We start from the raw sequence: 17,067 nt of genomic DNA on the forward strand, positions 1-17,067 counted from the left end.
GCCAACTTGACGTTCAAAAGATCTCACTGTCATTGAATAAATCATTTTTTCTCTACATTAATCTGTCTCATTAATTATTAAATGCCTCGCGCACGCGCACGCATGTGTGTGTGTAAACACACACATATACATATACTTTTCTTTAAATCAGTAAGAATATAACAAAAAACCTATAAAAGGAGCTATAGTTTAAAGTAAGATGTTGATTAACATCCCAGACATTGGTGATAAAAATATTGCCAATAATGGAAGACATACATTAACATCTAAATTTTATTCTGCCATAATTAAATATTTATGACTGAATTAACAAACTAAATGTTTTTTTTTGTTTGTGGGCGAAAAATGCCTGGGCGTTATCATCGCCCGGAATTTTATTAATAAAAGGGTATAATAACCCCAAAATAATAAAGTTTATAAAGTGTAAATGTAATATTAATCATATAATAAAAATTTATTAAAACAAGCCAAGAAGGCAAAATAAAACTCAAAACTAACACCAGAGACGAAGTCGATAAAATATAAAAGTTGAAATAATCGAATAAAGAAACTACATAAAACTTATTTAATTCCGATGGGTTGTGCAAAAGGTCCCCTCCCCGGATAGTAAAATTAAATACATAGAACCAAAATTGAAAGTAAAGGTTAAAATTATTAAAAAACTCTTCTAACAGAAAAATATATAAGATAATATTAAACTTTTTGCAGTAACCTGGTACTATGCAAAAAGAGAAACATCCGGTCCAAAATTCCATTATTATTGCACAAAATATCAGGGACGTTTCTAGGTAGATTAAACTGATGATGCAACGGCGCATAACATATGCAGTCCACAAGAATGTGGTGCACAGTCATGCAGCAGTTGCATCGTGTGCATAGGGGTGGGACTTCCCCTGACATTAGGTATTCGTGTGTGATCCTCGTATGTCCTAACCATAACTGGCAAAGGACCACTTCCTCACGACGAGATTTTCTGCAAGAGGAGCCCCATGGCAACACTGAATTTTTAATCCGTCAGAGTTTATTATCGACGGTAGTCACCCAGTAACTTTGCCACCTTGCTCTCGATTGTTTTATACGATTGATAAAATCAAAGGTAGTAACTCGGGTGGTGAAAGGAGGTTGAATACACGCTTCTTTGGCAGCAGAATATGCTCTTTCGTTACCTAGAATCCCTACATGGCTAGGGATCCAGCAAAAACTTATCTCTGTGTTGCGTTTATCTAACTCAGCGATTGTATCATAAATGTCAATGACAACAGGATGTTTGGAATAAAAGTTTTCTAACGCCTGGAGAGCACTGTACGAGTCACCGCAAATAAGAATGCTCTTATATTTAGAGCTAACGATATTTCGAGCCCTATTTATAGCGAGTAGTTCTGCGGTGAACACAATCGTAATACCGGGTAGGCCAAACATATAAGTCTTTTCATTGATAACAAAAGCACAACCAATGGTACTGTCCTGTTTCAACCCATCAGTGTATATCACCGCATCTGGGTTCGACTTGGTGAGAATAAACTGAAACATCTGCCGGAAAACAGTAGGTGGTGTTGATCGTTTATCGTATGTTATAAGGTCAAATGTAAAATTTACAAGGTTTATTCTCCATGGAGGATATGAGCACGGACATGATGGAAAGAATGAGGGAGTGTCAACATTTATACGCTGCAGCAGACGTCGTGTACAGACACCCACAGGCACAGTACAATGTGGACGTTGTTAATAACATTAAATCTGTTATTATTTTGAATTAAATTTTTCTAATAAATTAGATATTATTTTATCTGTTAGATTCATTATATTATTTTACAAATATCAGCATTATACAGCAGCTGAACCTTCATACCTCTTTAAAACTGTAGAAATGAGGGTTAAAAATTTCCATGCTTGTAATTCATTTTTATTCCATATATTTAATAGCGATTCTATTATAAAATCAACCAAATTCTTGTCCAATGAGTTAAGACAAATCAGTTTCAATTCTTCCTCTGCATTAAGTCCCTATGACAAAAGATTTAATATATACATAAAATTACTTTTAACATTCATAGTAATAAAAATGTAATTATTACAGTAACTTTACAATTAATTACATGAATTAAAAAAAAAAGATATTTAAATGTAAAAAGTAAAAAAATATTTAACTTTAAATGTTAAAAATTTATTAATTATGTAAATATAAACTTGTTTAAAATGCATGTAAAAATGTTCTAAATTTTCTGAAAATGTTTGCAAGTCTCATTCAGTAAGTTTCCATTATATTTCCAAGTTTTTCCTCAAAATAGGGAAATAAATTTGATATTCATGAACAAAAATAAAATATTACCATTTGAACTACATCAGCACAATTCAAATATATTATAAAAATTACTCTTTTCAGAACTGGAACTGAATACATAAAATTTATTTTTTCTATTAGTGTATCAAAAGTGTAAAATTAGATCATTAATATAAAATGTAAATAACCTTCTAAGTAGTCAAGTAAACTAAATTCAGTTTTATCTAGCAAACAGAGAAACAAATTGTATTTCAAGTAGTAAAATAATAAGTAAAATTAGTAACACTCAGAACCAACATAACAACATTGTTATAATATTATATTATATAAAATCATTATTACAATTAACCATTAACCATTAATGTAAATAAAACTATTTATAGAATTTTCAAATAATTTTAAACGTAATTAAGTTGTCATTATACCAAAATAACTGTTGATTTCTGTAAAATTAGAGAGAATATTTCTATTAATTCAAGAGGAATAAAGAAAATTAAGCAAATTATTAAAGTAATTAAACTTAAAACATACAGATTTTGGTCTTCAGATTTCAATGAAAATATCCATTTAGACCATCACTGAATCCATTTTGACTAGTTTCAGCATGACGTCTGTACGTACATATTGTTACCACATATATGCTTAATTTAATATTGGCAGACGAACATGGTAGCAACTCAGATGTGAGCTGACGCACACTATACATATGCACTGGTACAAGCATCAATCCCACTGCACAGTTCTCCCACCATACCAACTGCAGCCCAACCACTCTCAGGCTCCAATAAAAGAGCGTGCACGAGAGTGAATTTTCAATTCATTGTTGACCACCATCTGGAGAAGACCAAGAAGAAGAAGAAGATGGAAGAAGACAGAAGAAGTTCCCTGGCTGCCTCAACGTTTGACCTCCCAGCAGATGCCAACATCCCCGCTGGAGCAGCAGGCCTGGCCAGCCTGCTAAGGGAGCCGGTGGACACAAACCTTCCAGCTCCAGCTCGCTGAGCTTCAATCGTCCTGGCTGGTGGACTCAGCAGCAGAAGCCAGTCCAGCATGGGATTGCTCAGGAAGAACCACCTCAGCTGCACCAGCAAAGGATGACCAACGCCAAAATGACACTACAGGGCTCTGGGGGCCACCACTGCCATGCTGTAGTGGGGACCCAACTGCTGCTGAGGGGAAGCCTGGTCTGACTTTAATGGACAAGCCACAACTCCTTGACTTTGCCGTAAACCAGCTTCTGGACCCAACAGCTCTTCTCAGAGCTAACACAAAAAACGGCCCTTTTCAGGGCCACCACAAGGTTATGAATTACGAGCTGTCAAAATCATTTGACAACAGCCCTTCTCAGGGCTACCATAAGGTAATTAAGTGCCACATGCTGTCGAAGCCATTCAGCGACAGTATGTATATATGTATGTATGTAAGTATGTATGTGTATGTACATATCTTGCATAATTAAAAAATTATTAGCCGCAGGATGGAGAAATTTGGGATTTAGGACTGTTGTAACATCTAGTTGTGCACCTCCCTTTTTGATTGCAATCGGCAATCAAAAGTGTCCAAAAAAAGCCTTTTTCTTAACTGCAGTAATAGCTCTCATTGAGAGCTTTTCAACAATGTATCATAAGTGGTACTTATTTTTATTGGTTCCAGAGTTAAAGCCAAATGAAATTTTAATGAATGAATATTTAGATCTTATAAGGGGAAGGCACATTGGTTTGAATCAGACTTCATCTCCTTTTTTTTAAATTTTTTTATTTAAATATACTGATTCATTAACAATCATATTAAACTCTAATTGTAAAAAAATGTTACGATAAATAATATTTCAATAATAACAAAAAAAAGAAAAAAATATCAGAAGTTATTAATGAAATAAAATTTTATGCACTTTTCATTTAAAAAAATGTGTATATGTAATTTAATAGGCATACAAGGAAGTCATGTGGTGCCCACATCAGATTTTTAAGATATAAACCCCTTATGTTAAATTTTTTATATTCTGATAGTTTAAAAGGCAACAGCAATTATAATGCATAAAAAAATTAAGTAAAGTTGTATCATTTTGAACTGGTAGAATATCAAATAAAATATTTGATAAAAGTAAAAATTAACTGATTTTATTAGATAAAAATAAAAAAGGAAAAATCAGAATAAAACTTTAAGTAAATTTTATATACCAGCAGAATTGTACAAAACTGACCAAATTAAAAAAAAATTATAACCAAAGTTCCTAGCTGAATCTACTATGACTGAGCTATTATGCACATAAACAACAAACACTAAAAAAATTTTCATGTGATCAGGTGAACTAGTTTTTAAGGAAATTTTTAGTGGGATTGTTCTGAAAATACATCATACATAACTAAGCTACTGAAAAAAGGAGAGGACAGATCTAAAGTAAGTAATTTGTACATTCTTGAAGAAAAGAGCAATTATACTTATTTGTGGTAAATGATTGAAGTTTTATAATTACAATTATTGTGAGGATATGTAAACGTGAAAAAATTGTATTACATCACTTGATTGTAAAGGTACATTAGAAACTATTGCAAGTTAAACAAGTGCATCTAAGAAATGTTAATATCTCCAATGTGTTGTCATCTCTCGGTCATTGCTTCTGGTAACTGTATCTACTCTGGCCAACAATTTTTTTCTTTATAGAGAATATTTCAATTAGTTTTCTACAATTAATTATTTCCATATCACCAATGAAGAGGATAAAAGAAAAATATATTGATAAACTCAAAAGAAATCACACAAATAGGTTGTTAAAATTAAATTTAAAACAACTTACTGAAAAAAATAACAGAAACCATAACCCATAAACTCAGTCATCAACGGTACTTTTTTTTTTAAAGCACTTGATGTTTAACATTACCAAATATAATATTTATAAATAGAAAATGAAGTGAAAATCAGTGTCAATTTTTATAACATATAAAAATTATATTATGACACAAAAAGGTTCTTAAGGATGGCAATAATAACCAATTACAGACCACTTCTCATGGAATATTCTATTTTACCTTTCCCCACCAATATTGTTTAACACTGATGATTTTAATAGTTAAATTAAAAGAGCAAATAATAAGTAACTGTACCTGAGGTGTAAGATTCAATACAAACTAGGAATTCAAGCCAACAAAACTAGCACAATATTAATATAAACTGAAGAATTAGTGAAGATTAATATCATTATTGAAAAAACAATGATGTAATCACATATATTTTTTTTATATATGATAGCAACCTTGATTGAAATGTAGACCTCAAATGTTTCTTATTAATAATTATTATTGTCAATAAATTTAATTTAATGTAAATAACCTATCAGATCTGATACAATTTTTGTTAGATATAATTAATGCAATAATGACAAAGATTATTGCAAAATTTTATACTAATATGTTAAAGGTTTTTACTCATGAGAGTGAGCCATCTATAAGCTGTTAATCTTGAGAGGGTTTTTTAGTTCTATATGTACAGCAGTAGAACAGTCAGAAGACTTAAAATGATCAAATACAGATGGTTGTTAGAATCTATATAAATTACTTTTTTTTTAAATGCATAATTTCCATTGTTAATTATTTTGACTGTGAACAAAAAAAAAATCATTTTTAGAATAGTTTTTCTCAACAAGATTAAAATTTACTAAGTTATTTCAGCATAAAAGAAAATGGATAAAACAGAAAATAATGTGTATAAAATGGAAAATTGTGTTCATAATTTGCAAATGCATTAATCCTTACAATTTAAAAATATTTAGAAAATTATTTAAACTACTTCAGTCTAATTTAATTAACTGTAAAATTATAAAATCTACTGACACTTTCTGAAAATGTATTTGGATTTCAAAAATAATAGGTCAACCAAAATAGAACTAACAAAGTTCAGCGGTTGATAAATGAAACTGAAATATTGGGTTTCAAATTGTTACATTTCTTAGGGTGATGAAGTAGAAAGGGAAGAGGTTTTTAGAACTAATTTGGCAGCTTTATAACAAAATTTCTTATAAAAGAAGTAGCGTCACGAACCTTATACGAAAACTGCTCCAAATTTCTTAATTGGGGAATTTTATTGACATACATTGACACTGTGTAAAGTGAAACCTAGCACATATATCCCATTAACATCTTCTCTATATGACAGACAGTTCATATGCTGTAAGTGTTTAAGTAATTCATTATTTGTATTATTTTGCCATTTTTACAATAAGATATTTATTCAAGCAATTTATTAACATGAAATTTTGTGAGAAACATGGAAAGACATGTTTATTACATCTTTATTTACAGACAAGGTCTGTAAATAAAGTAATGAGACTGGTTCAGAAATCTTTTTATTTACAATCAAATTATACATGGACTCTATCACCTTCAAAATAGTTCCCTTAGGAAGCCAGCCTTAGGAAGTGAAGCAACACTTCAAATGGTTTTCCCACTCTTCATAGCAGTGTCAGAACTCAAAAACCGGAATATCTTTCAATGGTCAGTTACATTATTTTTATGTTTTCTACTGTTCAAAAATGGTGTCCTTTGAGGTGTTTTAAAATCGGGAGGTGGTTGAGGAACTACAGGAATGTTTTTCTTTGCCAAAAACTCATTAATTTAGAGTGCAATGTGACAAGGTGCATTGTCATGATGCAGTATCCAGAACTCTTCGATGACTGGTCTCACTAGGACTCTTTTCTGCAGTCTTTCAAGAATTTCTTGGTAAACATATTGATTTACAGTCTGTCCTGTAGGCAAAAACTCCTTATGGACAATGCCATAATTATCGAAGAAACAAATTAGCTGGTTTTGATTTCTGATTTGCTCTTTTTTGCTTTTTTGGGACGTGGTGAGTTTGAAGTGTGCCACCCTTGCTCTGGCGTTTTGTTTCTAGGTCATACTCAAATATCCAAGATTTATCATCAGTAATAACATTTTTTTAGAAAATCAGGATCAGTTTCAATTTGCCCTAGAAGATCGCGGCACACTTCCACTCTGTTGTTTTTCTGTTCAACGTGAGGTTTTTTGAGACCAATTTTGCACAAATTTTTTCATCAGTATACATTATAAATTTTCTCAATAAAGTTCATGGTATCTATTCCAAAGAATTTTACCCTCCAAAAAGCAAGCTGATTGTCCAAGTGACCTCAATAAAGCTCCATAATTTGGAGTAACTAATATTTAAACTACATATTTTAAACATCTATTTAATGGATTGTTCTTTCTCACTGTACACACATAATTTGTATACTCATCATTTTAAGTAAAGTTTAACCGACTATTTTTCTATTCTCTATCGTTCTTTTCTTTTTTTCTGAATATCGTTATCAACACCCGAGCACGATATTTGTATAGTAAACAAATAAATATTAAGAGTAAACTTAAAAACTAGAACCCAATAATATAAAAACACAGCTTAAATGGAAAAAGCCTATGATGTATGTTAAAAGCAAAATAAAACCACATTGAAATATTACATTAATAATAATCTAAATTAAAACAATAAAATAAACTTCTGCCAAACTCCAAATGCCAATAGGTGAAACATACTGTAGTAAAAATCAAATATTTGAATATAAACAGAAGACCCTAAGAAATCGTAAAACATTTGCTAACATTGTCTTATTTCCTAAGATATTTCATAGGTTAGCCCTACTTTAAACTTCCAACGCAATCCGCATAACATACACAACTCATCAGGATGTGATATACAGTTAGTTAGCAGTCACCACAAGCACAAACAGGTTTGTGTTGTGATCCATGAGAGAGCCTAGTATGCCCTACTTGCAAATAGCAAATAAAAGCCTCCTCCCGATGGTTATTTCTGCATGAGGAGCTCGACGGTGATTCAGTGTTCTTAGCAGGACAAAGTTTATTTTTGATGATATTATTCCATTCACTTTGCCATTCATCAAGGTCATATATTTAATCTATAAAAATCAATGTTTCTTTGTCTATCTGTTCCAACTTAACTCGAGATCTACCAAACAGATTTGTCTAAAATTTTGCACATCTAAACTTTGAAGCCCTGCAGTGAACATAGGCTAATCATAGGCTAATTATCTTACGATAATAGACAAGATCATCAGAAACAACATTATTGAAAGGAGGCTGGGAACAAGCCTCTTTTGTCGCACTATCAACACACTTGTTGATCTGAAATTCCAATATGGCTGGACATCTAGCAGAAGCTCACAGTTGTGTTACATTGAGTAATTTGAGAAATAACACACTGAATCTCACAGACAACAGGGTGTCTGGTGTATATGTCTCGAATTGCTTCTAAGGCATTCATGGAATCTGAACAGATTCCATAAAGTATACACAATCATACTATGAACAGACAGTATGTGTCAAAATATTTGGCTAATTACATTTAAGGCCTTATTAATAGCATACAGCTCCACAATGAAAACACTGATGATGCTGGGAAGTTCAAACATGTATGTTCTACTGTCAACCACAAAAGCACAATCAACAGAATTAATGTTTTTAGAGCTGTCCATATAAACTATAGCATCAGGAATCATACTGTTTACAATATTATAAAATTTTTCTCATAATATAATTTTACAAGCTTAATACATGTTGTACTGGTCAATTTTTCCTAGAGGAAGTGACCGTGATAATGTAATTATTATAAATAACTATTACATAATAAAAGAAACAAAATCCTTACAATGAGAATGAAGATTGAGTGCCAAGTGAACAGTATCCAATTGGCCTTCACACACTGCAAGCTGTAATAATGAAGAAGGATTCATCATGTCCTCCCATCCTTCTAACAGCATTTTAATGTATCTGCTATTAATGCACTGCAACATCTAAAATAAAACAAAAAACTGTTATTTTTTTATTTTATAAAAACCATTTCTCTTTTGAAGAATCATATTGTTTCAGTGGGTCATATATTTAATCTATATATATATATATAAAAATCAATGTTTCTTTGTCTATCTGTTCCAACTTAACTCGAGATCTACCAAACAGATTTGTCTAAAATTTTGCACATCTAAACTTTGAAGCCCTGCAGTGAACATAGGCTAATTTTTTTGGACCTCCAACATAACGGTTGCGAGTTATCGGCATTAAAGTTACTTTTTTCCATTTTGAAAACAATGGATTCATTTGTTCGCATGCTTTAAAAGTTAAATTTCATGTGATTTTAGTTTGTTTTTTCAATTCGAGTTCCAATTTTGATGACACTTAACGATTATGATAATAGCAAAGTACTTGAAATTTTAACGATTATGATAATAGCAAAGTACTTGAAATTTAAAACACTTTATTTCTTCCTTAAAGCTGCTTATTTAATTTTCAAAATGACTTTGATTTTCAAGAAAAATTTAATTTTTTGCTAACATTTTTTTCAACATTGAATTGATTTATTTTGAAAAGGGTTGAAGTTTTAACGTACAGTTATTTCTAAGTTTCAATTGATTTACCGCACATACATATGTAATTTTTACGATTCATTCATTTACAATTTTTTACAGCTGTTTAAAAACATGAATAGCTGCTTTTGTTTATCATGTGTGTGTTACTAATTTAAAGCGTGTAAAGTATTTAACTGCAATCTTTTAAATTCTGTAATCTTTTTTTCAAAACATCATACCATGCCTAAAAGACATTCTTCAATCGGAAGAAATACAAAAAATAGCACGTATGATGAAAACTGTTCGTGCAGCAGAGACTGAAGATAAAAGACAGTCAAGATTGGAAAGTGACCGAATACGCACAGATCAGATCAATCCCGCTCGACTGAAACAGCTGAAGAACGGGAAATGCGATTAGAAATGCGATCTGAACTCGCGCAGCTAAACCCCGATTAACAGAAACAATGATAAAACAATGAGAGGAGCGACTACGATTGACACGATCACGAACTGCTCAATCTAGGTGGGCATCAGGCATTGAATTGAAAGAATGCGCCTATCATTACGATGCCAATTATGATTATGCCGCTCATTCAAGTGTCGCAATTGGAAAAATGGACAAAGAGTGCCCATATTGTTCTTGCAAAATTATCATATGGGAAGAATGCACCATGTCTCACAAAAAGGCTTTGGAGGCACTTGATTGAACACTCAAAGACATCAGAGGCAATAACAAAAATTTCGGTGGTGCTCTTATACTTTTGTCTGGTGATTTCCGTCAAACGTTGCCAGGTCATACAGCACTCAATATCATACAGTCATACAGCAATCAACAGCCGCTGATGAACTCAATGCATGTTTAAAATCATTGTATTTGTGGCAACATGTTACAAAGTTAACATTAACAAATATGCAAGTTAAGTTACGGAACGACCCATTAGCTGAATGTTTTGCACAACAGCTATTAGACATGATGATTAGAGATGGAAAAACGATAGTTGATGAAAGCACTAAGTGTATTGCTCTACCGTCAAAAAAAGAACTTTGGAAACCTGGAAAACCAAAGCACCAAGCGAAGCGAGGCCTGGCTGGGAGGTCCGGCAAAGCCGGGCCGAGCTTCTAGTAAACTAAAATATTAAAAGAAAAGACTAATAAAAAAAACCCACATTAACAAAAATATCAAGAAATACTTAACCATTACATATGGATGGCCAATACTATTGGAAAATGTCATTAGCCACCTAAAGAAACACATCTTCACAAACACATTATAATAAGGAGGGTAAAATAAGTTTTATTATGTTATGGGAGATTATGTTCATTCAATTCAGTAGAACTTTGAAACAAGAATAAAACAACAAAATTCAGCATGTTCAGAATATTTAAATTTCCCTATCTGAGGACCTCCCTCCAATTCACTGGTATTCAGTGTTGAGAACTCTCCTCAACTCCTTCAGAATAATAGAGAGTAAAAAAAACTGAAAGCAAATAATTTTTTATAAATGATTTTTTTATATGAGCAACTCATATCCATCAGATACCATATATATTTCAATTGCTATTACATTGTGTATTTATAATTTTTATCTTCTTTTCAAATATTTATGTTAATTTATTGGATCTGCAAAATTTGTACCAAGGTTCCTACAGTTTGCTCAATCATGAGACATTCGTCAGCCACTAAGACTCTTGAAGCTTAATTTCCTGTTCTATATAAGGACATTTTAAGAAAATATGAAAAGATCTCAACCTATGTCTTCTCAGAGTAATTCGTCTACTTTTCTTTCTACTAACCATCATGTGAACAAACACTGATATCTATGTACACATACCCAGTCTACCAGCATTCTGAATGGTCATTGTACTTAGTTGAAAATCTCCAAGTGAAAGGGACTCTGAAAATTTTACTTCAGCTGTCTTTTAGCTCATAATTTTGGAACTGACATCAGTGAAAGATGTTTGGAAAAAAATGACTCAAAAATACACAATCACATTTAAAAATTGGAGTCATAAATGTTTCTAAACTTTTGACTGCCTTATCATATAAAGTTGGAGTTTGAAAATAAACTTTAATTATTGACTGCTTTGTATGCTATATTCCAGAATTTGTGGATATATCGTGTAACTTTCTTGAATCAGGGCTTCTAGACAGATGGATATCTTGTTAATGTTGCGAGTGTACCTGTTGTGAATGCATCTGTGTCACTCCAATGCGTAATCAACCAGATATAAAAAAATATTTATAAATTATATATAAAGTATTAATACAGTTAGCGTACATCATTAAAATAAAATTATAGCTACCATACAGTTTATTTTATTGTAGTGATACTAATTTGAGTTTTAACTAGATTTTAGTCTGTAAAATATAAGGCTTAGTTCTGGGTTAATTTTTGCAAATCTTTATAAATTTGCACTAGGTAAAATTACTCTATTTTCATACTTACAAACTTTTTATACTAATATACTTTTTTATACTTATATAATTTAATAAACAGTTACATTTTACTTATGGTTGTAAGGATAAAAGAATTAATCATTGGGGAAAGGACTGAGAAACAAGAAAAAGGTCAAAAAATGTTGAAAAGAAATTTTACTTAAAATCTAAAAGTAGACAGCCACTTCAATTGTTAAACAATCATCATCAGTAAATATTGAAGAAATAGTGATTTCGAGTTTGTTTACATATATAAATTAATTATTACTAAAAAGATAAATGAAGAAATAGTATAATTAAGAAATAAGCAATACTTTACAAAACACTAAAAAGTGAGTACTTCTGACTGTGTTTATAAAATAAAATTAAAAATTATAATATCTTATTTTATGAATTTATAATGTATTACATTTGTTTTATTTAAAAAAGTAAACTACAAATAAAGGAAGAAAAAATGTATTTTTATATATTAAATGAACACAATAGTAGAATATGTTTTAAAATATTCAATAAGTATTGCTTATCTGTTAATTAATGCTTATTATTACTTCATTATCTTTTTATTTATTTCTTTATTAATCTTTGTATACATTATTTCCTAGTATCTGCTGATTATAATTGTGAGAATTTGATGATTATAAAACTTTTTTGAGAATTTTCTTGTTTTCCAATTCATTTCAATAACTCTTTAGCATACTTCTTTCTTCATATTGGAGACAAGATTAAATTATTAAATTTCCCATCATTAACCCATGATTCGTCAACCCGTTAAATTTAGCCTAATGAAAAAAGTTACTCTGAAGAAAACTTTTTTATTTTGCATCTGACAAGCCTCACACCCCAGCTATGCCTAAATGACTATTTCTGACTAATTCCATTCATATTTGCATGATGATTCATCAGCGGACATCAATGTTAGGCCATACGGAGGCGCACCATCTCAGTGAAGTTAGTACACAGTTGACCATTCACATCGCTCCTACTGTTAAGTTGTTCTAATTGGTTAACTGCTGTGTTCATACTTTTTGAAGTGTTTTTTTTTTTTTCAATTGTTTATTTATTATAATTTATTTAGTGTTGATTATTTGTGTTTTGTATAATTGCTTGTATTAGCGAGTACGTAAAATTTATTATAGCAAGAAAAACTGATGAAGAAGAGATTTTGTGTTGGATTATGGAATCAGAAAATGCTGCACTGCTTGAAAATGAAACTGATAAGTGATTCTTTGTCTGAACATTTAAGTCATAACTCAGATACAGAGCAATCAAACAGTGAGAATGAACAAGAAAATAATGACATAGGGGACATTTGTTTATCTTCACTAATAGGGTCTGCTGTTCGTATAAAAAAACTCATGCAATCTGGACCACAGTACATTGGAAAGAATGGAAATTGCTAATGACAAGTGCATAAATCAGTTTCTGCTTAAAAAATACCAAAACAAAATATTGTTACAAAACTCCCACTAGTAAAACCTCCAGCCAAAGATTATACACAGATATTTGATTGTTGGAAAATATTTTTTCCTGACCAAACTGTAAGTAAGATTGTCCAGTTTACAAATGAGCAACTCATAGAAATGAGAGTTAACTATTCTCGTGGAATCTTAAATTGCCAAAATACAAGTTTCAAGGAAACCTTAACATTTTTTGAATCTGTACATGTTAGGCGTGAAGAAAGCCAATCACTTGAACACTGCAAAAATGTGGAAAAATGATGGTACAGCACCAGAGTATTTTAGAGCTGTGATGCTCAAAAGAGGATTTCACCAGCTAATAAGAGCCATTAGATTTGACAAGAAATACACTTGAAACAAGCATAGAAAGTGTAAAATGGTAGCTTTGGTAATTAAAATACATATAGCTGCTAATTAGTAGAGTGATCTTGCTTCATGCACATTAAATATTTAATGTCTACCCAGAAGCTCTAGTGAGTATTCACAATTTCATGCCTACACTAAGATTTAGCTACACCAGAGTGATAATTCAGAATTTGATTGATTTCTAAGGTGATGAAAAGCAAATTTGTTTTTATTATTTTTAAGTTGTTATTCATTAATGTTTTTAATCCTAAACACCTGGAAGCTATTTTTTGTGGCTGATTCCTTCTTGCTTAATTGCTAGTGCTGCTGGATGATACAATTTCTTCCCAATGCTTAGCAGCCTTGCTTTGCTGCCTGCTCAAGTGACTAAAATTATATTTACTGTATTTTTTAGAGTTGAATGTTAGGAAAGAAGAAAGAGCTGGTTTTGCCTCAAACGTACTTCAGGGTTTGTAATGCCTTTTAAACTTTGTCACTCTCACATGGTAAGAGTGACAACAACAAATTCTTACACTGCAATAAGCAACAGTTACGCAAGTTTCTCTTGGTTAAGTGGCAGCAGCGACTTTTTGATGATTACAGTTAATGCCTATGAGGAAATTAAGTTCCATTCCAGCAGATCCAATGTTTAACTGAAAAATGTGGGTGTAATACCTGCAGACCAGTACTATTGCTAATGAACAATAAATTACTCTAGAACATATTAATTTCTATTACGTATTTGTGTATGTTATATATTTGATGAACATAGAACTGTATATAATGTTTTACTCATCCCTTTAACATATTGTATATTACAGATATTATCTGATATCCAATATTGCTCTTAGCAGTACATGTGGTCATAATTATTACCATTAACTAGCTTGGAATATATAAATATGTTTTTTGTTGGTTTATCATTTTTAAATCAGCATACCCTACACCAAGTAATTGTGAAAAATACTTTGCTATACTGTGCATTTAGTTTTGGTGGTGAACAGACCGCTTACTCTTCCGTTCAAACTCTTGAAACACCCCTTTAACGTAATATAACAGCAGAACATTTTTAACTTGTTTACAAAAGATAAAAATCACATTTCACCTACAGTTTTTACAGTTTTACTAGAATGATAGAAGTATCAGTTATATTGATATACTTTTTTTTTTATTTTTTTACTACAAAAAAACTCTTGTGCAGTTCTGTGCAAGAAGAGTCTTCTCATTTCTGATACCCTAACTATTTCACAAGCTGACACGCATTGATTTTCATAGTTCAATGCACTACATACTTTTGATTAATGAGAAGACCCTACACACAAGCATAAGTTTCAACTCAATCATATGAAACAACTCAATAACAACTCAATCATTAACGCATATGAAAAATACACTTACACAATCAACATACCCTTAATTAACGTTAAATTGAGTATAACTGACGAACAACTCAACCAGTCTTCGCTAAATTTTCTCATGCACAACTAAATTTCAAGGATATTTATCATTTAGTTTTGGAGATTTTTGAACCATAAATTTAACACATAGGTCTAAATACATACATATACAGATGTATCATGAAGTTCTCCTGAGAATTCCATAACCTATCGTGAAAAAGATAGAAAAACTTCATAAAACATTTCAAAAACTTTATAAAATGATTTCATATACATATGTTCTAAAATGCTTCATTTGTGAGTTACAGCTAGTGAAAGATTTCATTTGGATTTCAGCTACCCTGGTGAAATGGATCATACTGAAGCTTTTAAGATGTTAATTAGGGGGTAGAATTAGTGATATCTTACGATTTTTGACCTGAAAAACCCAATAAAATAGGTCCCAGAACCATAGCTGCAGTAGTTTTTGAGAAATTAGGAGTGAAAACCAATAAACTGTGGTAAAATCCCTGTTTTTTTATGTTTGCCATACAATAACTGTTAAATGGGTAATAGAATTTTTAAAGAAAACTTGTATGGAGATTTAATTACGAACAAAATGGTATAAGATAAGTTTGATAAAACAAAGAAAAGTTAGAAAAATTTAAGTTTACTTAGAATTACTACACATTACTACCTTTGTCAGAAAAGTACTTATTTAATGTAAACAAAACCAAATTCTTTTTTGGTGATGTGAAAAATTTGTAAAAAAAGAATTTACTGCTAAAAAATTTTAAAAACAGGAAATTACACAATTGTAAAATAAAAAAATAACGATTACTTTATTATTTAAGTAATCTTAAATAATAAATATCTTATGAAAGAAATATAATAAATTATTTGAAAAATTATTATTTCTGAGGTGACAATAAAATAATGACAGCTGATAAACAATGTGCAACCACTGAAATATAGAAATACTGGAATGGGCACTGCCTATGTCCAACGTGAGCGGAAAACGTGATACAGATAGATTTAGAGGTATAGGTTTCATTGCCGCACAGTGCAGCGCATGCGCATTGTACCTAACGTACCGTCCCTTCAGAAAGTGATTCCATAAAACTTAATTGTAATTAATATTAAGTGATAAAATCTCATAATTCTATTTAATTAATAGAAAAATTTCAATGCTTATGAATATTAAATAAATGTTGAGTTACTCATTGTATCATATAAATATTTTTATAAAAACTTTCTACAATAACTTGAATTATGAAAGATAACTTGTGATTTGTGATGAGAGAGATCGTCACAAACTTTTTGAACGGACTGTAGACAAAGAGAGGTATACCTCTAAATCAGCTATCTTTGTTGGCACGGATTTCTAAAGCTAGTGCCCATTCCAGTATTTCTATATTTCAGTGTGTGCAACACTGTATTAGTGTTTAAATCATTCTACAGGTGATTCAAAGAAACGGGAAAGTCTAAAAATTAAATAATGTTAATGAATATTTTTTTTCAACAAATGAATTTTATTTCATGTAATTGTACAAATGTTGCCATTTTAGGATACATACATTTTAGTTTATTTTTTAAAGATGCATCTTGCAGGTGACCTCCTCTTCTACGTAAACACTCACGAAGTCTCTTTGTTAAATTGTTCATGGTTTGACGTAACATCTAAACTGGAATTTCCACAATTGCTTCTCGGATCTTTGCCTGCAGTTCTTCCATTGTAGCAGGTCTACTGTGGAACACTTTGCTTTTAAGGTGACCCCACAAAAAGTAATCGCAAGCTGAGA

At 31.0% G+C, this 17,067-nt stretch overlaps 1 protein-coding gene across 1 annotated transcript in view; it reads right to left on the minus strand.

Moving 5' to 3' along the window:
- LOC142317336 (uncharacterized) overlaps positions 1-17,067 on the minus strand; it is a 67,949-nt gene that overhangs the window by 30,692 nt on the left and 20,190 nt on the right. The window contains exon 3 of the mRNA XM_075353813.1: positions 1,850-2,004. Within this exon, the coding sequence (XP_075209928.1) occupies positions 1,850-2,004 (155 nt within the window). The remainder of the gene's footprint in view (positions 1-1,849; positions 2,005-17,067) is intronic.

The sequence above is a fragment of the Lycorma delicatula genome, chromosome 1, assembly GCF_047948215.1.
Source record: "Lycorma delicatula isolate Av1 chromosome 1, ASM4794821v1, whole genome shotgun sequence".
Lineage (NCBI taxonomy): Eukaryota > Metazoa > Arthropoda > Insecta > Hemiptera > Fulgoridae > Lycorma > Lycorma delicatula.